Here is a 25,661-nt window from a genome sequence, read left to right as displayed (position 1 = left end):
CCCGACCCAACGCCAATGGTCATTGGCCTGCAGTACAAGAATAGCATTCGCGGAAATAGCACTATCTACCTGTGGGTCTTCAAAGTTGACGTTCTCCAGCTTCTTCAGTGCGCCAGTCCCGTCGTCCTTAATGCTAGAACGCAGGAAATAGTTAAGGGCAACGGAAGCGGAGGTGCGGGGAGGAGCTAAGCTTGGGCTGTGGTGTACCTGTGATGTGTGTCGCTGGAGGCCACGAGAAGGTGCGGTAGGATGGCATTGGGTGCGTCATCCAGAATGCCGGATGCGAGAAAGCCCACGATTGATGCCTGAGTGAGCCGATTGGACGATGAGCTGTGGCCTTTCAATTGCGAAAAATGAGTTTCGAGAGGTCGGTCACGCACCTTATACTCGATGAGTTGCTGCGACGTAAGTACTCGGGCAGAGCCCATTATTCGTTGAATTGAGTTTGTGCTTAGGCCAGGAACGCTGACTGCCTTGGGGGCCGCCGGCTCCGTTGTAGGCGATGACTGGGCAGCCTGAGGACTGTGACCGCCACCAAATGCAGTGTTAGTGAGGTCAGGGTCGTGCCGCAAGCTGCGCGCGAGAGAGGCGTGTGTGCACCTGACGTCGTCCAACCGTAGTGGTACCATCAGAAGCACGTCCAAGAGAAAGTCGAGGAACGTCTTCTTCACCGCGGGATCGCCAAAGAAGGCCGGTATCACGAGCTTCTCGCGCACCAGCTCTCGCTGTTGGTACTGGGCCAAAATCCTCGGCACCTGTTCGGAGACGTGTGTCAGCCCATCAATGGGATGGTCGGTCTTCCGTGATTGAGGGTTTGTCGTACAGCCAGACGAAGGAGGATCGCCTGGTGTTTGGCCGGCCGGCTCTGCAGGCCGTTCAATAGCGTAGGAGCCACAGCGCTTTGCTCCTGTAATCGCGCAGCTTGCGTGGTGAGCTTCGGGCCGCACGGCACAGCACAGAGCACAGAGCACAACACACACACACACACACAGAGAGAGAGAGAGTGTGTGTGTGTGTTATCTACCTCCTTGGTGGCACGATCGAAAGCCATCTCTGTTGGGAGGTGTGGGAGGCCAGCGTGCAGTCTTTGTTAGATGCCCTGCGTGCGTAAAGAGAGAAGGCGTGCAGATGTACCGAGATAAATGATGTTGAGGTTTTGCACAAACGCCGAGGCGTCAGGTGCCACGTATTGCTGCACGAGGTCTGCGAGTGGCAGCTTGATGTTGGTCTGGCTCCGCACTCGCTTGCTGATGTGGTTCAACACCTCGAGAACCTGTCGTTGTGTTCACGTAGGCCCACCGAGGTGCAATTGGACCTGGTATCAGGCACTTGCACCCAAAGAGCACCACGCAAGGGCACGCACACGCATGTACCTTGTTCCTCGTGATGGGCGCGGGGCTGGCGAGTTTGGAGAGGACTGGCACGAGGAAGGACGCCACAGCGCCCTCCACTGCCGCAGCGTCACTCACCATGGCAAACTTGAACAGCACTCGATCGAGTAGCTATGGACGCCCAAAGATGACTCAGCATCCCCACACTGAATCTCGGGCGAGGTGCATAATGCACGTACCTGGACATCCTTAATCGATTCCTCGTCCTGTGGTGTGCTTGCCATCGTTGTTGTTTGAACCTTTGGTGCCTTTTGTAAATCGGAACGATTACGTGGCCACGAGACGAACAAAGAAATACATTTCTTGTGATTTTCTTTTGAGCAAAGGGTTGGGCAAAAAGGCGCAGTGAACATCAGGCCAAGGACTATCACCAAGCAACAAGACAGTAGAAACTAACACCAACAGGCATGATCAAGGTATATCACAACAAACAATGATGCTCAAATTGGTGCTCTCATTTCTTGTTCTCTTTAGTGGGCCACTCTTTGTGCAACATCAAGCCCACTTACAACACTCAGGTGTGCCCTTACTGTTGCCATGCAAATCTCTCTGACCAATAATCATTTTTACTGTACAATGATATAGAACTACAACCTGTGAATGAAAGGAGGTCAAACCAACACACTTATCCTGGTGTTCACCTCTTACAGTTTCCACTGGGCCTGCACATCTCCAGCTTTAACATTATTTGAGCTCTTGATCATTTCGTTTTTGGTCTTTGCCCAACAGGATCAACTCAGCGCTTGGAGACAAGGTGGTCACTCCTCCCTTCCTGATTCACTCACATGTTTGCCGTAAAACCCTGGAATAACAGAATAAAACGGATTTATGGCGGGGAAATGTTGTCTTTTCTTTTCCAGACGAAGCGGAATCAAATCCGAACAGAAGGGCCGTAAGGATAAGAGGCAAGATTTGAAGGAAAGAAAGCAAAGATGGCGGACGTTGTGTACTCCTATCTGGAGCGTATGATTCCGGACCTCGAACAGCTGCAGAGCTTCGAGGTCTTCTCTCCGGTACTGATTCCCGATTTGCCCATTTCCGCTGATTTTGAGCGATTTTCTCAAAGGTGATGCGTATGAAATGGCCTAGGCCGAAATCAAAGCGATCGTCAAGAAGCGCAACCACTTCGAGTATGCCCTGAAGCGAATGGGATCGGACAAAGAGGACTATCTGCGCTACATACAGTACGAGATGAATCTGAACATCCTGCAAAAGAAGAGGAAGAAGAGACTTGGTACTGCCAGCCTTTCTCCTTCAGCGCTTCTCTTGCATGTTGTTCCCAATTCTCAATCATTTCTTCTGTTTCTACACGAGAGATTTATTTGTCTCATTTGGACGATTTAATTTCTCTGATTCTCATGCACCTGTGTGCGACGTCAGGTATCATGAGGCTGCCGGAATCGGTCGAACACCACTTCGCCAAGTGGATCACCATGATCTTCGGGCGAATGCTCACTAAGTTCGGCAGCGACGTTACCCTCTGGCTGCAGTACATTGAATACCTCAAGAAGATCCGCAACGCCTCCACCCTCAACCGGGTCTTTGCGCAGTACGGCCGCACGCGTGTTCATGCTACTTTGCTTCGCTTGTGTCGTTGTTGTTGTTGGTGCTGCTGCTGCTGCTGCTGCTGCTGACTCGACTACTGCACTACTGCAGGGCCATCCAACTCCACCCGACCGTCGAGGGATTGTGGATCGTGGCCGCAGGCTACGAGTTTGAATACAACGAAAACATCACGGCCGCTCGAGGTGCGCGTCATTTCATGCCATTGCGCGCGCGTGTGTGGTATGTTGTGTGGCACTTATCCTCGATTTTTTTTTCACGTGTGGTGCAGCATTGATGGAACGAGCACTGCGACTCAACCCCAAGAGCGAGCGTCTTTGGATCGAGTTCTGCAAGCTGGAGTGCATATATTTGGCGAGGATCAAGGAGCGTATGGAGGAGTTCGGCATCGATGCGAGCGCGCTCGTGCCCAAGGTACTTCCTGTTATGTCCGAGCTGCTCGGTCTTGATGTCAGTCAGCCATCGTCCGCCCACTCTCATGTCGCCTCACCTTTTCGGTGTACAGGGCACAAGTATCGACCGCACGTCGTTGCCCGACAGCAAAAAGGAGGAGGGACTTAGCGCCAGTGCCGCTGGCGACCCATCGATCAAGGCCCAGGCCGCCACGTACGATTCCTCTCATTATTAATTATTATTCTTTTATTATTTATTTATTCTTAATCACCGTTATTGTTTCTATTGTTATTATTTATCAACGACGATCGCCGTACAGGACCACACAGAACCCGTTCTTGGCCGGCGCCATCCCCCTATTCATCTACCGCAGCGCGGTGAAGGCCATTCCCGACAGCGCTGCCTTCCGAGTGTCGTTCCTGCGGGTGTTCGTCGTTCGACGGCACCGAGAACATCAGGCAAGAGATCTTCGACAGCCTGCTCAAGGAGTTTAGCGACGATGCCCGGTGCGTGAGCTTGTACGCCAAGCACAAGATGCAGGACGCCACCGACGAAGGTGCCTAGTTCCTGCTCCCTCGGCTCGCAAAGTCGCACCACGACACCACACGACACCACACGACACCACACGACACCAAAGTCACATTCCCTAACTCATGTGCATGATCTCTCCTCCCCGGTCACACAGAGAAGCCGGCGGCTGTGCTCTTTGCTCTGCAGACGTACGAGGAGGCACTCAGGACCGCGTCGAGCGTCGAGTTGTGGGAGGAATACCTGGAATTCTGCCTCGATTGCCTGAACTCTTCGGCTGCGAAGAAGGACCAAACCGCAGTGCGTCTCACACGACAGCGCAAGCCTGCTCCATTACCCCGCGGCACAACCGTGACTGATTGCGCCGCCGCGTTTGTGTGTGTCCAGGCGCAGAGGCGTGAAGTCAGGGCGTGGGCCGAGCGCGTTTTGGAGGTGTGCCAAAAGGCCGAGGAGGCGGCGGCCACCAGCGAGCTATTCTACAGCACGTGGATCCAGACTCTTCTCAACCTTGGCCGAGTTGACGAAGCCGTCAAGACGGCGGAGGTATGCACCCTCGCGCTTCAATTACTCGCCCACTCACCACCAACCCAACCAACGTCATAGCAAACCTTTGATGACCTTTTCGTTTTCGTTGTTTTCGTTTTCGGTTTGGATTAGACCGCCACGAGACGGCACGCCCAGTCACCCTCGCTGTGGCTGCTGCGAATCCGGTTGCACATCCGCCGGAGCGCAGTGGCCTCGAGCGAAGTGCTCGGTGCTGACCTCAAGCAGCTCTTCGCTGCCGCGTTCGATGCCGTGCCTGTTCGCGACTCGCTGGTACGCAACGAACACACCTCCCACCGGGCACCGAAGCCGTAGCCCTCAATCAGTCCTTTTTTGCTGTGCTCACTCATCTTCACCGCACCTTCGCAGAGCTTGTGGGGGCACTATCTCGAGCTGGTGCTCAGTGCCAACCTGTCCCTCGACACGACGCTTCAACACTTCAGGGTACTACTACCACTCGCCTCGCTCTTCCGCGTCAAAGGCGCTCGCGCGCTTACTTTCTCGCCCTTTTCCGCCGCCTCCCGCCACAGAAAGCGCTGGTTACGCTGTCCGGAGCGCCCGACAAGCGCGGTGTGTCGGTCATCAAGGAGGCTTTCATTTCTCGAGTTGCCGCCACCCACGACATTCAGTCGACTCGCCAGGCCTACGAAGTGTACGCTACAATTCTCCCCCCTCCCCCCGCACCTTCAGTCAAGCTGCTGTCGGGGCCGACTGACGGTGAACGTGTTTCTTTTCTTTTCTTTTTCTGCTGCTATTCTTCTCGTCGCACAGGGGTCTTGATGTGCCGGCGCAGACCGAGGAGTACTACCGCCACTGCATTTTGATCGAGCGCGCACAGCGGCCCATGGACCTTACCGTCATCCGCTCGCTCTACAGGTCACTATCGCGCTCGCCAAGTTGGCCAAACGTTGTGTGTGTCGTGTGTGTCGTGTCGCATCAACTTACGACTTGACGATGGGTGGACGTGCAGACGTGGTGTGCGCCACCATGGCAAGCTCTCGGCTGACCTGTGGCTCGGGTGGATCGAGGTGGAGATTGACGCGGGCGATTTCACCGCCGCGTCCAACCTCTTCTGGGAGGCACAGAGGATGCTCCGCAAGAACAACACCAAGCTCATCGCCGGCTACCAGCAGCTCCGCAAGTAACCATTGCGCACCTTCACTGGCCCCTGCTTGGGGCACTCACCACAACAAAGACACCACTCGTCGTTCATTTCATTTCTTTTCTTTTCTTTTATTACGCACTACGGGCTTTTGCTGCCGGTGCGCAGAGCGGTGACGCTCCATGGTCTGGCGCAGAGGCGTGCGATGAACTCGCCGTAGGCCTGGCCCAGCGTTTGCAGCTCTTCGCGGCACTCCACCTTTCGGACGAAGTTTGGGTTGAGCCCCTCCAGCCCGTACCGCGCTCCTAGATCAGGCGGTGAGTGGGTGAAAGAGGAGAGAAAGCACACAGCGAGGGCGAGAGGCGAACCGAGGGTGCCCAGCACCACGGCGGCGAGCGAATCGACGAAACCACCCATCTTGACTGCGGCCTTAAGGCCTTCCAGTGGGTCGGTGTACCACTTGAGGAGATACAGCACGCAGCCGGCCGTACGCATAGCGTCCTACCCACGCACACCGCACATTCTCCACCTTTAGCCCAGCAACAAAAATGGTGGTGGTTGGGAGGTTGGGCGCTGTGCACCGAATTGAGACCCAGGCAGTCTGACCCATCAAACGGGTTCTTGAGGGGCTGTGGCCCGCACAGTGCCTCCAGTACATCGAGGCTGCTCGCCTCCGGCAGCTTGTGGTCGGGAAGCTGGTCCACCATCTCCAGATAGTCCTTGGTCTCTATGTGTTTGGCCAATGAGTGCAATGCAGCTAATGGTGGTGTGTGCGATAAAAAACATAGTTTCCATGGAAACTGAACCTCGATCATAGAGTCCGATGCCAGCAGAGCAGGCTTGGATGATGCCTTCCGGCGCTCCGACAGGTCCAGCACCACATAGCGGACTGCCCTGGCCGTGAGAATGCTGGCCGCTCGGCCTGGTGCACCAAGAATCCAGCTCTTTCAATCGGTGCGTGGGAAGATGGACAGAAATCTGAAGGTACCTTTCGGGTGTGGATGCGTTGCGTCGGCGTTGACCTCGCAGACCTTGGTCATCAACTCAGGCGGCAGGAAACCTGAGGAGCAGGAGGCCCAAAGTCAAGCCAGCCCGCCACACATAGCGGTAGTGGTAGAAGTCGGTGACGACGCACCGAGCGGGACGGCCCGCATGACCGGCGCGTTGCCCGGGTATTCACGCCGTGCTTGCCATTCCCTGATCTCGTTGATGGAGTGCTTCCCTTCATAGTAGCCCCTGAAGCATTGCAGCTTGAAGAGTTTAGATTTTGTGTTTGTTTGGTTTTGTTTGGTTGTTTGTTTGTTTGGTTTGTTTGTTTTGTTTGTTTTGTTTTGTTTTGTTTTGTTTTTGAATGAAGAGGGATGGCGTACGCGATGCTGCCGTGCCCGAGGCGTCCGTGTCCGAGGCGTTGCTTGCCATCGTGGTATTCGGCAGTCCAGTACTTGACGAGCACGTCCTCGTTGACCTTGCTTGGATCACCGCCGGCATCGATCAAGGCCTTCACCTGTGTGGCCACACAATGAGAGACACGGCGTGAAGCCAATGTAGAAAGAGAGTAAAGACGAGCACGCTTGGGAGGGCACACACCAGGCCGATGGTCATCTCGGTGTCGTCAGTGTAGACGCCCTCCTTGAAGCCCTCGGCCCACATGCCGTCGCCGGTGCTTACGTAGTCCGTGAAGTCCACGTGCTCTTCAATCCACTCCCTGGACTTGAACTCTAGTCCTGCGCCCACGCTGTCACCTGTGCCGCAGAATTTTAAACTTGAGTTCAAAGCCAATGATACCAATGGGCAACCATGACAAACCTACATAATACGCACCAATGGCAACACCAAGAAGCATGTCGCCCCACCTCACGTGCGCCAAACGTGCATCAGGCGGGCAGGCCTCGCTGAACGCTGGGTTGGAGAGGGGACTCGGCGCCATTCCTCCGTCCCGGCCTCGAGACCAACGGCGCCGCAGCAGGTAGGCTCCGCCAGCCACGAGGATCACAGCACAACCTGCCACGACCGCAGCGGCTACTACTCCTGTCTTTGTGAGCCCCAGCCCGTTCTTCTCTTGCCTGTCCATCCGCCCACGCTGGAGCTGACAAGCACAATCAATTTTCTCTGTTCTTTTCTCCGAGGTATTGAAATATTTTGAAAGAAAAACTCAAGAAAAGCACAAATTTTGAGATCTGCTGGCTAAGGAAACAGCGAAACCATACGTGCGACGATCGAGATGAACGGCCTCGCCTCGCCGTCGTCCGATGCACTACGAAGGTACCCACCCTAGCCATTTGTGTATGTGTGATTTATTGCCATTCTCTCAAATAATTGACTCATTTACGCCTACGGCGGTTTGTTTGGTGCGCTACTTGGCAGTCTGTCGGTCGTCAGCGAGCTGCAGTTCCTCTGGCGATGCTTCGCCTCGGCCACCGTCCCCAGCGTACGTTCGCCCTTTCAGCGCCCCAATCGCGATTATGTTTTGATTTTTGTGATTTATTGTCTTATTATTGAATCTTGTGCATACACGTGCAGGAGAAGCGACGCTACCTCGTTCAATTCTTGAATCAATTTGTGTCCGAGTTCGCCGACACGGAGAGCGACCTGGTCGAGCTCAGGTGACCTCACCTCCTTCCTCGTCTCCTCTTGCTCTTTTTGGCCTCTTGCTCATGACCACACCGCGACGCACACGCACCTGTGCAGGTTCGGGGGCACACGCCTGGTGGCGCGCGACCTCGTATGGCACTTCATTTCTCACATCTCTGAGCTCTGCCAAGCCGGCGGTGAAGCTTCGACGCCCCTCGGCGAGGCTTCCAAGGCACGCCCCTCCAAGTGCCTGCACATTCACTCAGCCCCATCGTCGTCGCACTCTGTCGGTCGACTTACCTGTGGGTGGTGGTGTTGATTGAATTGAATATAAATTGCACAGCACGCGCCGGCGGCGCTCATCTTCGAGTACCTGAGCGGCCTGTCGCGGGAGGGCGAGGGCTTCTACCTGCTGTGGACCCTCGAGATCCTCGCCAAGAATGTACGCCTCGTCCTGACTGTCTCTTTCATTCTTTACGCGTGCGGCGATTGCTCATCGTGTGTGCGTCGTGTCGTGTCGTGTTTTGGCGCAGGTGTCGAACGCGCGCATTGCCAATGGGCTGGCGACCACGCTGGTGGCGATCCTCGTGCGGCTGCTCGAGCTGCCGGCCGACTTTCTGCTGCGCCGGGAGGCTCGCGCGCACTACCCCCACGTGCCGGCCTTCTACGCCTTCCACTTCCCCCTGGTGAGCCAGCTGTTCGCTGTCGACGATATCCCCACATGCCTCGCATTCCTAGACACCATGGCTTCACCCTCTTCCTCATCATCACCATCGTCACCACCTTCTTCTTCATCATCGCTGTCGTCAGCGTCGTCGGTCGGCGGCGTCGGCGGTGCGTATGGACTGGGCGGCATGCCTGACATTCCAGCCAATGCGATGCTGGCCAGCCTGTGCTACCACATGCTGAGCGTGCTGTCGCACCTGTTCAAGTACCCGGGCACGCTCAAGGAGCTGGTGCAGTACAAGAAGCTCTCGGCCTTCGTGGGCCTCTTCAAGCCACTGTCGGCCGGCACCGAGCGAAGAAAGTCCAACAAACAGAAGGCCACCGCCGACCGTACGCCATAAAGACCTATCGCCCTCCCGATAATCTCTCTTTTCCTGACTCTCGTTTTTCGCCCCCTCCCCAGTTTACGGCAGTGGACGGTCAGGAGCACTGAAGACCGCCAATTCGAAAGCAGGTACCACCCACACACTGCTGGGTCGCCCTCAAGTGCATCGTCGTGTGCTGTTTGTTTAACACGCGCGTCTACAGAGAGCGTGGGCTACGCGCTGGACGCGTTCGGCATATTCGCGGTGCAGCGGCAGCTCATCCGCACAATGGCCAGCCTGTTCATCACCTCCTCCAGGAAGAAGAAAAGGTTAGCAAACACACCCTCACCACCCTCTCTCAAATCACTGGCGACCAACTATTCACCTCAACTGTTGGTTGGTTGGTTGGTTTGGGTGCAGCATTGAGCTGATCCACCAGCAGCGGGTGCTGCAGCAGCTGCTCTCCAATCTTTACAAATACGGCGATCGGCTGTCGACCACGACCTGCCTCGAGCTGTGCCAGCTGATCGTGTTCGCCCTGCGCTCCTCCTTTGCGCTCTCGTCGTCGCTGCTCGACGACTTCATCGGCGATGGCGGCTATCAGATCCTCACCCACAACCTCATCGTCACGAGCAAGAAGGGCAGCCGCGAGGAGATCGCCAAGTTCATCGGCCTCGTGACGCACCTCCTCTTCATCGGCGATCGCAACGTCCTGTTCTCTCCGCCCGCTGCCTCCGCCTCGTCGTCATCGTCGTCGTCGTCGGCCGACTACGCGCAGCCGACTCGTGGCCACGGCAAGCAGCACTCGACCCGCAGCGACCCCGACGAGGAAAACAAGCGCCTGCTCGCGCAGAAGGTCATTGGTATGCACATTCCTCACCCTCGCCCATCGTCTGATCTGGTCTGGCAGTGTTTACCTAACGACCAACGACACACAAAGGCGACGAGGCGTCGGGCAACTGGCGCAACCTGGACAGCTGCAAGATCCTGTTCAACGCGTTGGTCTCGTGCGGGTCGACGGAGGTGAAGACGGACCTGCTGCGCACGCTGCAGGTCATCCTCTCCCTGCGCGTCACGCTCCCCATCGGCCAGTCGGCCATGGCGCAGATGCTCGCCTCCTCCTCCCCGTCCGCTACATCCTCGGCTTCGACCACCACCGCCGCCGATCAGCCATCGGCGCCTGGCGCCTCTCGTCCGCCGCTGTCGTCGCAGGGCTCGGGCGGCTACGGCCAGGCCCTGCTCGGCGGCGCCAGCGCCGGCGCTGGGCGATCGGCCTCGGGCGTGGCGCAGCAGTTCGTGACGGTGACGGGCTACCAGCTGCTGCAGAAGCGTTTCGAGCCCTTCCGCACGCTCTTCCTCCAATACGACACGCTCACGCTCCACAACCAGCGGATGGTGCTGGGCATGATGGACGACGTGCTGCGCGGCAGCGACCTGCTGACCAGCGAGCTCAAGTCCTACTGCGGCCTGCTCCAGGGCAAGCGGCCCTCCACCATCCTCCTCGTCGCCAACCACCTCATCTCCCTCATTCAGCGGTTCGTCGTTTCCCTTTTCTCTTCAATTTCTTTTTTTCTCTCAACTCCAAGAATGTGACTAATGTGCGGTGTGCGTGCAGAGGGAAGATTCGTAGGACGGTGCTGAAGTCGGTGGGCATCGTGCCAATCCTGCTCGAGTACCTGGCCAACCCGCTGCACCTCTACTGCGCGTCGGCGCTGATCGGGAACGACGAGCGCCAGCTGTGCCTGGAGCTGCTCCAGCCGCCGGCCGCTGGCACGAACACCCACGCCTCCTCCTCCCGCAGCGGGCACACCGCCAAGAAGCCATCGATGAGCAGCAAAGGAGGCTGAGAGCGAGAGCGAGACGAAGAAGACGAAGAAGACGAAGAGCTGCAGGAAACGTGCAGCAGCGAAGGCGAGGCCGAAAGCGACGAAACAATTCGGGCCAAGTCGGAAGCTGCGCCGGCGGCGGAGCTGAACGCACACACTTCGAAGGACGACGAAGTGCGGCGCATTCTGTACGCGCTCTCCCGGCGCATGCTCAAGCTCACGTTCCACTTCCTGGTGGGCAACGCCGGCAACCAGGACGCCTTCCGGCGGGACAACGGCCTGCGCAGGCTCTACGCGATGCTCAACGACGTGGCCCTGCGCGGCCCCATCCTGCGCGTCGTGGCCATCATCGCCATCGGCTCGTCATCATCGACGCCCAGCGCCGGCGCGACCATCAAGAGCGAGACCGGAGGCGGTACCGGCAGCGAGGATGTTGGGGGCGCCATCATTCGGGACATCATCAGCGTGCTCCAGTCGTCCGGGGGCACGTCCGCGCTGAGCAAGGAGGTTCGTATTCGTGTCGTTGGGTGTGTGCAGTGTGTGCCGTGTGTGTCGTGTGTGTCGTGTGTGTGTGTGTTCCAAGACAAGCAATTATAAACGGCCTCGGTGTTATGTATCAACAGATTCTGTCGATGCGGAGAGATATTCTAGTGGCTTTGTGTTACATGTTCCGCCACAACGCCAAACTCAAGGTAAAGTCACAGCTCCAACGACATGTGTGCGTGTGCGGTAATGCACGTCGCGTCGTGTGCCGTGTGTGCTTCGTGCCTGACGAACAGTCACGCGCACTCAGGACGCCTTCCGCACCAATGGAGGCTTCATTTGGGCCATTTCGGTCATGAACGGAATTGGAAAGTCCATCGACACTGAGGCGGAGGAGGCCAAGGAAAAGGACGCCAAGCAGGCGCATCAAGCGGCCGCCGACAGCACTCAGCCGAGCGAAGGCGTCGACGACGGGGCCGTCGACCCGGAGTCGAATGGTGATGCCGCCACCGCGCCGCGATCGCCCGCGCCCGCGCCGGCGTCAGGCAGCGGCCCCGAAGCGTCGCAGGAGGCCTTCACTTTCATCAAGATGCTGCTCAACACCCTCTCCATCGCCCTCACCGCCAACGTCGACAACCGGCGCTACTTTCGCTCCGAAATTCGCTTCGCTGCGCTGGCTGAAGCCCTCCAGGTATGCGTGCATGTTGTGTGCGTGTTGTGTGTGTGTGTGTGTGTGTGGTGTTGCGACATGTACTCAAATTGAGTTTATATACAGGCGTGCCACTTCGTCATACACGTGGGCCAGCGCGCGATCGAGATCTGCGACGCGCTGATCGACGTTGCGGTGCGCCACTCCTGGCCGCCCTCGTGCCCGACCCACTACAAGAAGTACGTCACCATCTACAACAAGGAGCGCGAGAAGGAGGAGAAGCGCAAGCGCGACGACGAAGCCCGAGAGCGCCGCAGGCGGCAGCACCACGCGCAGGACCATGCCAGCGACTTTCATCACTACGATGGCAACGATGACCACGACGGCGAGGCCGACACCTTCATGTCTGCCAGGCGCCGCAGTCGTTCGTTCTCGGCCATTTCGTCGTCGTCTTCGTTCTCGGCGTGGGCGTCGTCGACGCGCGACAAGATCATCGAGGAGACGGTCAAGTCGTGCGGCGTGTGCCGCGGGCAGCTCGAGATGGAGAACCCGGAGATCTTCAAGATCATCATCCAGCTCCTGGCGTCGGCCCAGGGCCGCACCGACGACCGCGACATCTGCTACATCCTCAACAAGCTCACCTTCCTCGCCACCCTCTCGCCCTCCAACCAGCACCAGATCGCCGGCGTTGAGGTGGTGTGTGACCTGCTCGACCACTTCCGCGGCATACTCACGGCCGGCGACCTCTCCACCCTCACCTCGACCGCCGACGCCGCCGCGCGCGCCGCGCACATGGCCGGCGGCGGCACCACCACAAGCGCGGCCGCGTCGATTAGCAGCAGCAACACGCGGGCCTTCCTCCACTCGACGGTGCTGCGCTTCGTGTCCAAGATCGCGTCGCACAGCATCTCGCTCCAGGCCCTGCGCAAGTACCTCAAGCTCATGAAGGACCCGGCCGACTTCCCCGTCTCGCTGCTCTCCACCCTCGTCGCCATCGCCAAACGGTTCCGCCACCTTAACACGCACGCCGCGCCACCTTACAATCTGCTCGCGCTAACACTGGTGCGTGTGTGTGTGATGATCAGGGACGGACATGTGGTGCCGTCGTACTTTCTGGACTTTTCGAACAGCAAGGCGGGCGTGGCGCTGCCGTCGACGGAGGCCAAGGTCATCTGGCCCCCGCCGGAGGGCTACACGATCGCCTTCTGGCTCAACCTGACGTCCGACGGCAGCGGCGCCCATCCGACGAGCCACGGCAGCGGCAAGCGGCTGCGGATCGTACCGGGCAAGGCCGTCTCCGAGAGCCACGTCACCAACATCGATCTGCGGGAGCACAAGAGCGACGAGGCCGCCACCCACATCTTCACCCTCAACAGCGCCAACAAGCAGTGCCAAACCGAGGTATCAACAACAACCGCTCTCTTCTTCGTTCTTCTTCGTTCTTCTTCCGCAGACGATGATCTGATGTTGGTTGGTACGCCCTATCCAGGTGCTGATCCGAGCGGGCGTGCTGACGCTGCGCCTGGGCAACAAGCTGAATGCGACGTTTGACGACTTCAAGTTCCGTGAGAAGCGGTGGTATCACGTGGCCATCACCCACTCGCCCGTACGCGCGTTCAAGGTATGTGTGTCGCATCCCACACCGCTCTCCTCGATTGCGTGCTCGGTCTTTGGCTCACCGCACACGCACACGCACACGCACCACCGCACACAACGCAGCAAAAGGTGGCGAGCGTGGTCAAGCTGAGCGTGGACGGCCTGCTGCGGGGCAGTGTCCCTTTCACCTACCCCCGGCCCACGTCGGCGCACCTCTTTGCCTTCCTCGGCGCGCCGCCCCTGAGCTACAGCCTGGCGACCGGCGCCGCCGGCGCGTCCGCGGCCGCGGCCCCGGCCTCGGTGCCCCACCGAACCGAGAGCGCCTCGCAGGCGACCCTAGCAGCCTCGCTCGCCCACGACGAAGAGGCCAAGCGCGAGGCCTCCTTCCAGCTGGGCAACCTCTACCTCTTCGAGGAGGCCGCCGAGGAGCCCGACGTCCTCTTCCTCTACATGCTCGGTATGCGCTCCCTTTCCATTCTTCACATTCCTCGCGTTCTTCAGGGTACTCAAAGCTGTGTATCGTCAGGCCCGAACTACTGCGGCAATCTGGACGTGGACCTGGGCATGTTCCAGACGTACGACATCATCAACGCGGACAGCGTCAAGCTGCTGGCCAAGGGCAACCCGATCTCGCCCGTCAACAACCCGTACATGGCCGGGCGCCTGGCCGCGCAGCGCAAGGGCGCGCCGCTGTCGATGGGCCTCGAGGTCTCGTTCAGCGGCGAGGTGCCGACCAGGTCGGCTGCGGCGGCGGCTGACGAGTCGTCGCAGTGGTCTGCGGGCAGGGACTACGACGATGGCTCGAGCGATGACGTCAGCACCGGCGGCGGCGACCAGCAGTGGGCCGACGGGCGGGCCGCTGCCGACAGCCATGCCCTGCTCCTGCTCGACCCGTCCCTATACAACGACCAAATGTCGCACCTCGACGACACCATCGTCTTTCTGTTCTCGGCGCGCAACATGGTCATGGCCCAGGCCTTCCGAATCGACAGCTTCGGCACCTCGCGGTACGCTACATCATGTCGACTGCCGCCCAAATCGGCGCCAACATCGCAATTGACACGACACAAATGGCACACGCACATGACACACGCAGTGCGCCGCATCAGCACCACCTGAACACGTCGTCGCTGCTCGATAAGGAGGGCGCTGCGCAGTCGACCGTGGCGCCCACCCTACAGTCGCCCGGCGGCCTCGGCTCGGCCACCGTGGCCGCCAGCCCCCAGCCCCCATCGTCGTCAGCCGCCGGCGCCGGCGCCGCCTCGTCCGCCTCTTCAGCCTCCACCGCCGGCGCCGGCGCCGGCGCCGGTGTTGGTGCGTCGCCCCAGAAGCGGTCGGGCAAGAAGACCAAGAACCACATCCTGCTGGCCAACATCGCGCACCACCACGACGGCGTGGCCCTGCGCAAGCGCCTCTCGATTCAGGAGATGATCTTCAACATCGGCGGCGTCACCAACCTCCTGTGGTTCCTGTCGACCCTGCCCTCGCGGCACGACGTGCTCGCCCGATTCGTCGCCGCCGCGAAGAAGCGCGAGTCGGCCGCTGACACGTCGGCGTCGTCGGCCGCGTCGTCGTCTGAGTCCGAGGGCGAAGCGGCGGCGGCGGCGCAGCCTGCGGCCGGGCGGTCGCGCGTGAACCGGGAGGAGCTGCCGAACGAGGAGGAGCTGCTCAGCGCGCTGCCCGAGGCCGAGCGGCTCGCTTACAAGATTCAGATCAAGGAATGCGTGGAACGCCAGCGCCAAGCCATACGCCTGCTCCACAGGTGCGCTCACATCTCCCGCACGACACACGCCGCACGACACGACAACAAGTGCTGACTTGATGATGGGGGCGGGGGATTGCTATAGTCTTTTGTTGAACAATGCGAGGAATGTGAAGGAGCTGCTGGACGTGAGCGGCTACCAGCTGCTGGCGAGGATCATCCGCAAGCACAGGTGGACGCTCGACGAGACGCTGCTCTCGCTGATGTTCAATTTTGTGGGCCTGCGCAAGAGCCGCCCGCAATCGCTGCCCTATTCCTCTGCCAGCGCCCAGGCGCACTCGAGCAGTCGCATGCGCGCGCCCCTCTCCTCGCGGTCCGTGCCTCAGTTCGACGACGACTCCAAGGTCGGCTCCTCCCTCTTTGTGCGCCTCCTGGCCCGTGACTGACACGACATGACACGACGCGCCACGCACACACACACCACACGCACACAACACACACACACGACACACACACACACACACACACACACACGCACACACACACACACACACACACACACACACAGAAACAAGCGCCGACGTTCATCGCGAAGGTAAAGGACCTCATGCGAAACGAGTCGTCGACGAGCCGCAAGGGCTCGCTACCGACGCCGGACCACCTGGCCTCGTTCGCCGCCGGCGGGCAGCAGCCCACCTTCGCCTTCACGTCACCGTCGGGCTCGGGCTCAGCACCGGCGACGCCCCAGCGCGAGCACGCCTTCGCCTCGGCCGCCTTCGGACCCTCGATCGTGTTCTCCGACGGAGTGGTGGCCAACCTGCCCGCCTTCGTCCATCTCATACTCAACCGCAAGCTGTGGGGCAGCGCCTCCGTGAGCGTGCAGGAGATCGTCTTCGAAAGCCTGGCGCGGTGCGTCCTCCATTTCCTCTTTTCGTTCTGGACGCCGCAACTCACCGCACGCACCGCACACGCGCAACACACGACCATAGGTTGGTGGCGAACCACGAACAAGCGTCGTTCAACATCATGCGGTTCCGGGAGGCCGGCCTGATCGACATCTTCATGCGCATGTTCAAGGAGGAGGCCGACACGCTGTGCATCGGCTTCGCGCCCACGCTCATGGTGATCCTCCGCTCGATCATGACCGACCCGCCCTATCTCACCGACCTACAGGTACTGGCGCCCAACATCCCGTCACCTCCCTACTCTCTTTTATCATCATTGACTGTGTCGTGTGTGTCGTGTGTGTCGTGTGTCGTTTGTCGTTTGTCGCGAGCAGAAAGTGGTGAGCTACCTGATCGCAAGTCATCACAAGTTCGGCATGGCGCGAAACCTGTCCAGTGCCTCGCCCGAAGGGGTGCGCTCGATATCGGCCGAAGGCCTGGCCAAATACCAGACAACCCCGGCCAGATGGCGGTACGCTACATTCCGACCACACACGACACACACGACACATGACACACGACACACACGACACACACGACACATGACACACGACGCACGATACACGACACACGACACACGACATATGTCACGATCTTGTCTCTCACAATAGAACACTGGGCAGGAACCTTCCGTCGGCCAAGGGTCTCACGCTGCCTGGGCTGTCGACAGCCAGCTCCCTGATGAGCACCAATACCTCCACGGGCATGGTAGGACCCGGGGACGAGGCGCTCCGCTCCATTCGCGTCCACGTGCTTCAGATGCTTTTGGGTACGGCGACGACTGCCCGTGCGACACGGGACCACCGCACCACTCACGCCCAAGAATTCCAACTATCTCCAGATATCGTGACGAGCGGTGGCCAGCAGTCGATTCGCGTAGTGGAGAGCGCCATGTCGCTCGAGCTGCTGCTGGAGTTCATCCAGCACGAGGACGAGGAGACGCGCATCATCATACTCAAGCTCCTGGACGTGTTCCTGCGCAACTCGACCAACCGCACGCAATTCTTCCAGATGAAGTACTTGCACCCTTCTTTTGCATTCTTTACATTCCGTGCTTCACGCACTATAGGTTGGCTGTGCGTCTTGAGGAATTCTAAGCATGTGTGTTGCGTACGCGACAAAAAAATGTCAGGGGCTGGCATCTCCTGGGCGACATCCTGAAGCCGTTCAAGGTCGGCGAGGAGCTGCTGGCCGTCCTCTTCGCCATGTTGCTGGGCAAGCCGACCCATTCCTACAACGCACCCAACATCGGCGCAGGTACCACCATACGACACGACACACGACACACGACACACGACGCACACGACACACTTGGGGCTTGCCTGACCAGGCTTTGAAATCGTGATGGCCACAGGTGCCACGTCGGTCACGCTGAACTTCCTGGGCAAGCTGAGCGACGAGGACATCGTCTTGCAGCACCCCGGCGCCATGACGACCATCCTCGTCCTCGTTGGCAGGTACTGTCTTGTTCAACGATCATCGCCCCCCCCCTTTCACTCACACGCCCATGTCGCCATGCTTGTGAATGCTCATCTCCTCTTCCATGTCCATGTGTGTCCGGCTTCAGCCATTTCATCATGCCGAACACGCGGCATGCGGCCATCAAAACCCTGCACGACATTTTCCTGCAGAACGACCCGGTCAAGGATCAGTTCATCAGCAATCACCTCATCGGTACGCTACATTTTAATGCATTCGTGTCATACCGCATTCGTGTTGACGCTCACAACACACACGACACACGACACGCGATGATACGACACACACGACACACAGAATTGCTGTGCGATCTCTTCGTGGTGGGCTACCAGGAGAAGTTCCCGACGACGCCCGACAATCGGGCCGCCCAATCGCAGCCCTCGCCCGGCGTCTCGCCCTACTCCTCCCAGCAGGCCTCCTCGGACCTCACCCCCGACGAACAGCAACAGACCTCTGCGGCAGCCGCAGCAGCCGCGGCGGCCGAACTAAGCTGTGAGTCGTGCCCGCCGCAGCCCGACAGAGCCCACCAGGCCGAGACTGCGGGCGCCGAGCAGCAGGACCTCAGTGGTGACCCGGCCGCGGCCGCGGCCGCGGAGGAAGAAGAAGAGGAAGAAGAAGGCGAGGTGGAGGAGGACGAGGACAAGGAGTGGGAGCTCGAGGAGGACGTGCTGCGGTTCCTCAAGACCGTGGCGCTGCATCGCTGCGTCACCGGCACGCCGAGCACGATGCCACCCAAGCTGCTCGACGACATCTTCCTGGTACGATGATCGTGAACCTCATCTCGCCGTCGCCGTCTATGTAGTGGGCCTGGTGCTGACGTGTAACGGTCACCTTTACAACCCCCACTTTAGACGATGGAGGTGCTCGAAGGACTGCCCCGCGAGTACGTCGTGCGCCTGCGCGAGCGGGTACTCGTCGACGTGTTCTGGTTCTTCCGCGACAACAACATCGCCAACTCGTCCACGCTCCTCAACGCCCTCCAGAAGTACGTTTTTCCTTTTCCTTTTCTTTTATTTGACAGCTTTCCTTTTCGTTTCGTTTCGTCTTGTGCGCTTCATCAAACACAAAGTGCACCATTTTCATTTACTTATTGCCGTGTCGTTGGTCGTGTCGTTGGTCGTGTGCGTGTGCAGGTTGTGCGTTCTCGCTCTGCACGCGTGGCTCTGGCGTGACTCCATTGTGCTGCTGGAATGCCGCAAAGTCCCGGCCTCCTCCAAGTACGTGTGCGGTGGTGTGTGCGTGCGTGTAGCACAGTGCTTTTCGCTCAACGCAGTTTATTTTATTGGGGACCCAGGCCGTGGGCGTACAAGGCGCGCGACATGTTCAAGGACAACGTGTTGTGCATGATCTTCGCCCTGTTCAACATCCTGCGCGAGAAGATCGATCTCACCTCCACCCAAGCCGGCCTCCGTACCGCCCTCGATTATTTATTAAGAATCTTATTATTGTTATCATTTTCTATTACATGTTAATCTTATTCTTTATTTTTCTTATTATTATTATTGCAGTGCTGGCGCCGATCTCGCTGCCGCAGATGCAGTACCGGCGGGCGCTGCTGCGGCTGCTGCAGTCCAACGTCGAGCCGTGGATCCTGTCGGCCCTGTCCAAGCTCCTGCCCGCGCCCACCCTCTCGCCCGGCTCGTCGTCGTCCTACCTCCGCTCGCCGCTCTCCTCCTCCCTCTCCGAGCTGCGCAGCACCAACTCGATGCTGCTGGCCAACATCGGCGACAAGGAGTTCGTGGTCTCGTTCCTGTACCACTCGTGGCCCCTGCTGGCCCACCCCAACCCGGCCATCAGCATGCAGACCCAGGAGTGCTGGCGCATCGTCATCCACTCGACGCTGGACTACCTGAGCCTCGCCACGCTCGAGGACCTCCTGCTCCAGGCCGAGCAACACGTCCGCGAGGCCAACCAGCGCAAGCGCGACCGGGAGCAGCAGCGCGGCGATGGCGGTGACGGTGACGACAAGAAGAAGATGGAGGAGGAGGAGAAGAGGAAGAAGAGTGGTGAAGGTGAAGGTGGTAAGGAGGAGGAGGAGTGGACGAGGAAGGTGAAGGCGGAGCAGGTGGAGGAAATCCTGCTGGAGGAGCACATCTCGCACTTTGTGCGGCGGACCGAGGACACCGAGGCCAACGCCAAAGACAAATGGCAGAAGGAGCGGCAAAAGGCCCGAAAGAAGAAGGCCATCAAGTACGTCAGCTCTCACCGTACACGCACACACGCACCACTGCACACCACACACCAAAACAGCACACACCGCACACACACACACACACACACACACGCACGCACGCACGCACACATGCACACACACACACACACACACACACACACACACACACACACACACACGGTGAGTGACGAGTGATTGATCAGGATATTCCGGCACAAGTCCAAGGTCAAGGCGAACGGCAAAAGTGTGAAGAACCACTACTTTGCTTTGCAGCACGAACAGGAAAAGGTGGCGTCTCCCCTCACCACAGCCAGAAATAACGTTAGGAGCACCTTCTCACTAAAGAACGCACCCGCACGCACTACGCGACACGACACGACACGCACAGGCCAACATCCAATATCTGAGCGATAAGGAACACGAGGAGCAGCTCCTGCTGCACCAGTGGAAGGACCTCGTCAAGAAGGTGACCCATCAGGAGGCCGTGTGGCCGCTCCCCAACGTCATCGCGCGCCCACTGCTCGACGCCACCGAAGGTGAGTTATGTCGTTTCTCTGCTATCGTGTGCCGTGTGTGTCGTGCGTCCGCACTGCAAACTGTTCTGACGTTGTTCGCCACAGGCACGACCCGCATGCGAATTCGGCTGAAGCCCACGTTGACCCGACCCCTGGACAAGCTGTTCAAGGAGGACGGCGAGCCTCTAGAGTGGCTCAGCCCCAGTACGCCATACACACACACACACACACACACACACACACCACACATACACCTCGTGCCTCACATGCGCGACTCTCGTCTTCTATGTACAGAGATGATTCTGCGCCTGCAGAAGCTCAAGAAGATTCGCATCGGCGGTCTCTACAAGGAGCAAATGCAAAAGAACGAAAATCACGTCGCCTTGAAGCCCGGTACGACTCTTTTTCCTCCTCTCTTCCTTCGTTCTTCTTCGTTCTTCGTTTCTTCTTCGATGGCGCGCTGATGTTGACTGCCACTCACGACACACACGACACACGCATCACCGCACACACCACCGCACGACACACAGGCGAGAAGGTGCTGCTGGCGAGCAAGTGCCAGTGCATCACGCCCTTCTCGACGCGCGAGGGCGAGATGGTGGTGGGGGCCAAGTACACGTACTTCTTCGACATGTCGGAGCCCTACTCGTCGCTGGTGTCGACCAAGGCGCCCGTGTCATCTCTCGAGGCCACCGCGGCCATCGCCGAGGGCGAGGACCCGACCTGGGCCGCCGACAAGCGACCCCGCAAGCGCGGCCAGTGGGTCGGCGACAAGTCCATCACCCTCCAATACGAAGACATCAAGGTAAAATATTCTTATATTTACGACACTATTACAATGTTATATCATAGTCCATATAATAATAATTATGAGAAAGAATATAATTCTTATAATATTACTTTATTTTTATCAACAGGAAATACACAAGCGGCGGTATTTGCTGAAGAATACGGCGATGGAGATCTTCTTGACGACGGGCCGGACCTACCTGCTGGCCTTCCCCACCAAGCAGGACCGAAACGCCATCTACGAGAAGGTAGCACCAACCAATCAACGCGTGATGTTTTAGTTTTAGTTTTAGTGGGCTTGGGGACGGTTCTGATTGGTTGTGTTGTTGGCGACTGTTGCAGTTGCTGTCGCTGGATCTGCCCAATCGGGTCGACTACGAGACGGAGGTGGGCGGCAACATCCTCAAGCGGTCGATCACGGAGAAGTGGCGCCGGGGCGAGATCTCCAATTTCGAATACCTCATGCACCTCAACACCCTCGCCGGCCGTTCGTTCAACGGTATTACCATTTTTCACACTACCGCACACACCGCACGCGACACACCGCACACACCGCACACACCGCACACGAGCACCATCACGTGCCTTAACATTTGTTTGTTTATTTGTTTGTTTGTTTGTTTGTTTGTTTTGTTTGTTTTGTTTGGTTTGTTTGTTTGTTTTGTTTTGTTTGGTTTGTTTTGTTTGTTTGTCGGCATCTTTTGCAGATCTGACGCAGTACCCGATCTTCCCGTTCCTGCTGCGAGACTACACGTCGGAGGAGTTGGACCTCACCAACCCCAACACGTTCCGCGATCTCTCCAAGCCCATGGGCGCCCAGGACCCTACGCGCCTCAAGAAATTCATCGACAAATACGAAATGGTTTACATTCCTCTCCCCCACATACCGTGTGTCATGTGTCGTGTCGTGTTATGTGTCGTGTGCGTCGTGCCGTGTGCGAGTGGCTGATGTCTGGTAATATCCCGACAGCTGCTCGAGATGAACGACGTGCCGTACTATTACGGGTCCCACTACTCCAACATCGGGTCGGTGCTCCACTTCCTCGTCCGCGTGCAGCCCTTCACCCGCGGATTCATCGAATTCCAAGGCGGCCGCTTCGACGTCCCAGGTACTGCACACGACACACACGACACACACCACAACACGACACAACACGTGTCTCACTCCTCTCTTTCTGTGCGTGTGTCGTGTCGTGTGTGGCATGTGTGTTTTCGACAGACCGAGTGTTCCATGCGCTGGACACGACGTGGAGCTTGTCGTCGTCGATGTCCAACTCGGACGTGAAGGAGCTCATCCCCGAGTTCTTCTACTTCCCCGAGTTCCTCGAGAATCAGAACCACTTCGACCTCGGCATCCGCCACGACTCCGTGCGCGTCGACAACGTACTCCTGCCGCCCTGGGCCAAGGGCGACCCTCGGTACGTCGGCCGTCGACCCCCCCCCGCACCACTTTCCCCATACATTAGGGCCGTAATGTTAACCCTTCGGCCCGTTCAGCATTTTCATTCGCAAGCACAGAGAGGCGCTCGAGTGCCGCTACGTCTCTGAACGCCTTCACCAGTGGATCGGTACACGACACACACAATACGTCACACACAACACGATACACACAACACGACACACACGACATGACACGACACATACACCATAGAGAAAGGGCACGCACTGATGAGTGAACACTCTCTCACTAATGGTGACCAGATCTGATGTATGGAGCGCTGCAGCGTGGCGACGCGGCGCGCAAGGCCTACAACGTGTTCCATCCGCTCACCTACGAGGGCGCGGTGGAGGTGGACTCGATCCAGGACGAGGTCATGCGCAAGGCCACCATCGCCCAGATCAGCTCCTACGGCCAGACGCCCCGCCTGCTCTTCCGCCGCGCCCACCCCGAGAAGGTGTGGCGGGAGCCCGAGCCCACCGTCTACTCGCACCCGCACCAGCTGTGGTCCTACCCGCTCCTGGTCTGCACCTTCGAGATCCACCGCATCGACCTCGTCGACGGCCAGCCCATCCCCCAGCGCGCCAAGCGGGTACTTGCCCGGCCCCTTTGCCCTCCAAACCGAGTTTCCACATTTACTCACATTGTCGACACTACCGCACACGCTCCACCGCACACGCACACGCTCCACCGCACACGCACACGCTCCACCGCACACGCACACGTGTGTAGGTGTTGTTGCACCCGGAGGGGACGGCGATGGTGTCGTGGGGCTACTGGGACCAGAACATCCGGCTGTGCTCGGTGGAGACGGGCAAGGTGCTGCTGGTCATCAAGACGTCGCACGACGACGAGATCCTGTGCGCCGACATCACCCAGGACGGCCAGTACCTCGCCACCGGCGGCACCTCGTCTCTACTCAAGGTATGTACCTTTTCTTCTCTCTTTTCTCTTTTCTTTTCAAGTTCTTTACAGCTGACGCGTGCGGCGTGCGATCGGGACCACCAGGTGTGGAAGCTGAAGCGGGTCAAGCAGGCCAGCTCGCGGGGCCGCATGCGCATCCGGCTGCAGGCCATCCTGTCGGGCCACGCGCACGACGTGCTCTCGGTCGTGATCTCCAAGGTACGACTGTACCCTCACCACCTCCTTTCTCTAGAAAGCGCGGTCTCAACTCTTGGTCGTGTGCGTCGTGTGTGTCGTGTGTCGTGCGATGACAACAGGAGTGGAGTCTGATCATCAGCGGCGGGCGCGAGGGTAAGGTGATTTTGTGGGATCTCAACCGTCTGTGCTACATTCGCACGCTCAAGCACCACCGTGGGCCAGTCACCAGCCTGGCCATCAGTCCCACCACCGGCGACATCGTCACCGTAGACAATGGTACCTTGCATTTCTCACCGAACGACACACGCACGCACGACACGCACGACACGCACGACACGACACACGCCCGTGCGCACGAACCTCACGCGTGTGCGGACAGGATCGGAATTTATTCCTGTGGGCGAGAAGCGATCACCGCGGAACGTCTCGACCATTTGCCTGTGGACTATCAACGGCCGCCTGGTGGCCTCCACCACCTGCCAGGAGCGCATCAACTGCGTCGCCCTCACCCACGGTTCGTCCTTCTACCACCGCACACGACCACCGCGCACACACACACCTATACACCTACACACCACGACACACACACGCACACACGCACACACGCACACACGCACACACGCACACACGCACACACGCACACACATTATTCACATATCTGCAAATATACGCAGGGACGGAAGGGCTAAGCAGGAATGTGGTCATCTGCGGCCTCGACTCGGGCACCATCAAGATCTGGGACGCCTTCGACCTCAGCTTCCTCTCCGAGATGAAGAACGAAAAGGAGACCAGCCCAAGTACGCACCATCACCACCAGCTCTCGATCGTAGTCGTGTTCTCACCACGACACGACACGACACGACACGACACGACACGACACGACACGACACGACACGACACGACACGACACGACACGACACGACCAACGGCACGACACGACACACGCCCGGCACACACGCAGTCACGGCCCTGTGCTTGAACGCGGACTTTTCACAGCTGTTCGTGGGCCACGCCAACGGCGCGCTGGTGTCGTGGAGCCCGCGCCGGATGTCCAACCCGGCGCAGCTGATCAAGAATCTCACGCTGGGCCGCCGCAAGGTGACGCCGCTCAGCTCGACCTCGTCGACATCGGTCGCCATTCGCAAGGCCAGCCGCGACCTCTTCGAGCGCGAGGCCGCCGCCGAGCTGGCGCGCCTGAACAACGTGGCCGAAGGCGGCTCCAGCGGCGACGAAGCAGAACAACAACAACAACAACAACAACAACACCGACAGCGCAGCAACAGCAACAACAGCATGGCCTCGTCTGACTCGGAAGGCGACAGCGGGGCCGAGATCGAGGAGCAAAGCTGAGCACCACGCCACAGTCTCTTTATTTGGCTTTTTATAAAAAAACAAATGATTTATTCATTCATTCCTTGATTGATTTATTCGGAGGTGGAGGAGGAATGGATAACACGAGGAGGAAGGAGAAGGAAGGGGAGGCGAAGAAGGAGGTGCGGATCTTTACCAAGGCCGAGGTGGCAAAGCATGACACGGTCAATGATTGCTGGATGATCATTAACGGCAAGGTGTACGATGTCACGCCCTTCGTGGATGAGCACCCCGGTGGTGACATCCTCATGGACGTACGCTACGCCTCCTCGTCGATTGCTCACGCCATACCGGACGAATGCCTTAATCCTTATTTATTCGCGATTACATTTGAATTTGAATTCAAATCAATTTGCAGGGTGCGGGTAAGGATGCGTCGGACATGTTTGATGATGTAGGCCACTCTGGCGCCGCCATTGAGTACCTCAAGGACTTCTACATCGGGCAGCTCGCCAAGGAGTAAATAAATACAT

The 25,661-nt window shown here is 58.6% G+C and overlaps 6 protein-coding genes across 6 annotated transcripts; 4 read left to right on the top strand and 2 right to left on the bottom strand.

The window, feature by feature from the left end:
• Window positions 1-104: 104 nt before the first annotated feature.
• Window positions 105-1,615, bottom strand: ACA1_365110 (uncharacterized protein; the record flags this gene model as incomplete). The annotated part of the gene is made up of 7 exons (XM_004335928.1): window positions 105-126; window positions 208-305; window positions 381-515; window positions 627-907; window positions 1,135-1,273; window positions 1,374-1,502; window positions 1,571-1,615. The coding sequence occupies 7 exons, from the start codon at window positions 1,613-1,615 to the stop codon at window positions 105-107; spliced, it is 849 nt and encodes a 282-aa protein (XP_004335976.1).
• Window positions 1,616-2,323: 708 nt separating this feature from the next.
• ACA1_365100 (U3 small nucleolar RNA-associated protein 6 protein) lies at window positions 2,324-5,563 on the top strand (the record flags this gene model as incomplete). Its single annotated transcript, XM_004335927.1, is given in 15 exon segments — window positions 2,324-2,404; window positions 2,481-2,625; window positions 2,772-2,940; window positions 3,048-3,139; window positions 3,226-3,368; window positions 3,460-3,560; window positions 3,667-3,781; window positions 3,798-3,903; window positions 4,033-4,175; window positions 4,263-4,418; window positions 4,533-4,691; window positions 4,788-4,862; window positions 4,949-5,070; window positions 5,190-5,294; window positions 5,389-5,563. The coding sequence occupies 15 exon segments, from the start codon at window positions 2,324-2,326 to the stop codon at window positions 5,561-5,563; spliced, it is 1,887 nt and encodes a 628-aa protein (XP_004335975.1).
• Window positions 5,564-5,661: 98 nt separating this feature from the next.
• ACA1_365090 (ADPribosylglycohydrolase superfamily protein) lies at window positions 5,662-7,447 on the bottom strand (the record flags this gene model as incomplete). Its single annotated transcript, XM_004335926.1, has 9 exons — window positions 5,662-5,825; window positions 5,889-6,021; window positions 6,102-6,245; window positions 6,327-6,442; window positions 6,509-6,580; window positions 6,656-6,756; window positions 6,891-7,024; window positions 7,108-7,262; window positions 7,342-7,447. The coding sequence occupies 9 exons, from the start codon at window positions 7,445-7,447 to the stop codon at window positions 5,662-5,664; spliced, it is 1,125 nt and encodes a 374-aa protein (XP_004335974.1).
• A 294-nt stretch (window positions 7,448-7,741) lies between these two features.
• ACA1_365080 (uncharacterized protein) lies at window positions 7,742-10,969 on the top strand (the record flags this gene model as incomplete). The annotated part of the gene is made up of 11 exons (XM_004335925.1): window positions 7,742-7,782; window positions 7,885-7,948; window positions 8,041-8,123; window positions 8,209-8,377; window positions 8,435-8,533; window positions 8,625-9,147; window positions 9,221-9,271; window positions 9,346-9,451; window positions 9,543-9,985; window positions 10,063-10,657; window positions 10,738-10,969. The coding sequence occupies 11 exons, from the start codon at window positions 7,742-7,744 to the stop codon at window positions 10,967-10,969; spliced, it is 2,406 nt and encodes an 801-aa protein (XP_004335973.1).
• Window positions 10,970-11,155: 186 nt separating this feature from the next.
• On the top strand, window positions 11,156-25,167 carry ACA1_365070 (Beige/BEACH domain containing protein; the record flags this gene model as incomplete). Its single annotated transcript, XM_004335924.1, has 40 exons — window positions 11,156-11,455; window positions 11,742-12,122; window positions 12,207-13,084; window positions 13,166-13,481; window positions 13,570-13,686; window positions 13,800-14,133; window positions 14,203-14,683; window positions 14,773-15,438; window positions 15,524-15,800; window positions 15,947-16,287; window positions 16,368-16,551; window positions 16,658-16,794; window positions 16,934-17,091; window positions 17,164-17,338; window positions 17,455-17,579; window positions 17,653-17,779; window positions 17,890-17,996; window positions 18,099-18,559; window positions 18,653-18,786; window positions 18,935-19,018; window positions 19,096-19,211; window positions 19,310-19,991; window positions 20,178-20,262; window positions 20,363-20,510; window positions 20,595-20,693; window positions 20,784-20,882; window positions 21,020-21,294; window positions 21,407-21,526; window positions 21,621-21,777; window positions 21,986-22,140; window positions 22,249-22,387; window positions 22,498-22,696; window positions 22,776-22,846; window positions 22,980-23,308; window positions 23,449-23,640; window positions 23,725-23,838; window positions 23,937-24,093; window positions 24,197-24,331; window positions 24,492-24,614; window positions 24,779-25,167. The coding sequence occupies 40 exons, from the start codon at window positions 11,156-11,158 to the stop codon at window positions 25,165-25,167; spliced, it is 9,567 nt and encodes a 3,188-aa protein (XP_004335972.1).
• A 95-nt stretch (window positions 25,168-25,262) lies between these two features.
• Window positions 25,263-25,651, top strand: ACA1_365060 (cytochrome b5, putative; the record flags this gene model as incomplete). The annotated part of the gene is made up of 2 exons (XM_004335923.1): window positions 25,263-25,442; window positions 25,547-25,651. The coding sequence occupies 2 exons, from the start codon at window positions 25,263-25,265 to the stop codon at window positions 25,649-25,651; spliced, it is 285 nt and encodes a 94-aa protein (XP_004335971.1).
• Window positions 25,652-25,661: the final 10 nt, after the last annotated feature.

Source organism: Acanthamoeba castellanii (genome assembly GCF_000313135.1).
Source record: "Acanthamoeba castellanii str. Neff unplaced genomic scaffold scf7180000084641, whole genome shotgun sequence".
NCBI classification, from domain to species: domain Eukaryota; phylum Discosea; order Longamoebia; family Acanthamoebidae; genus Acanthamoeba; species Acanthamoeba castellanii.
The sequence above is the reverse complement of the archived record's forward strand: the minus strand, read 5'-3'. Positions and strand labels throughout refer to the sequence as shown.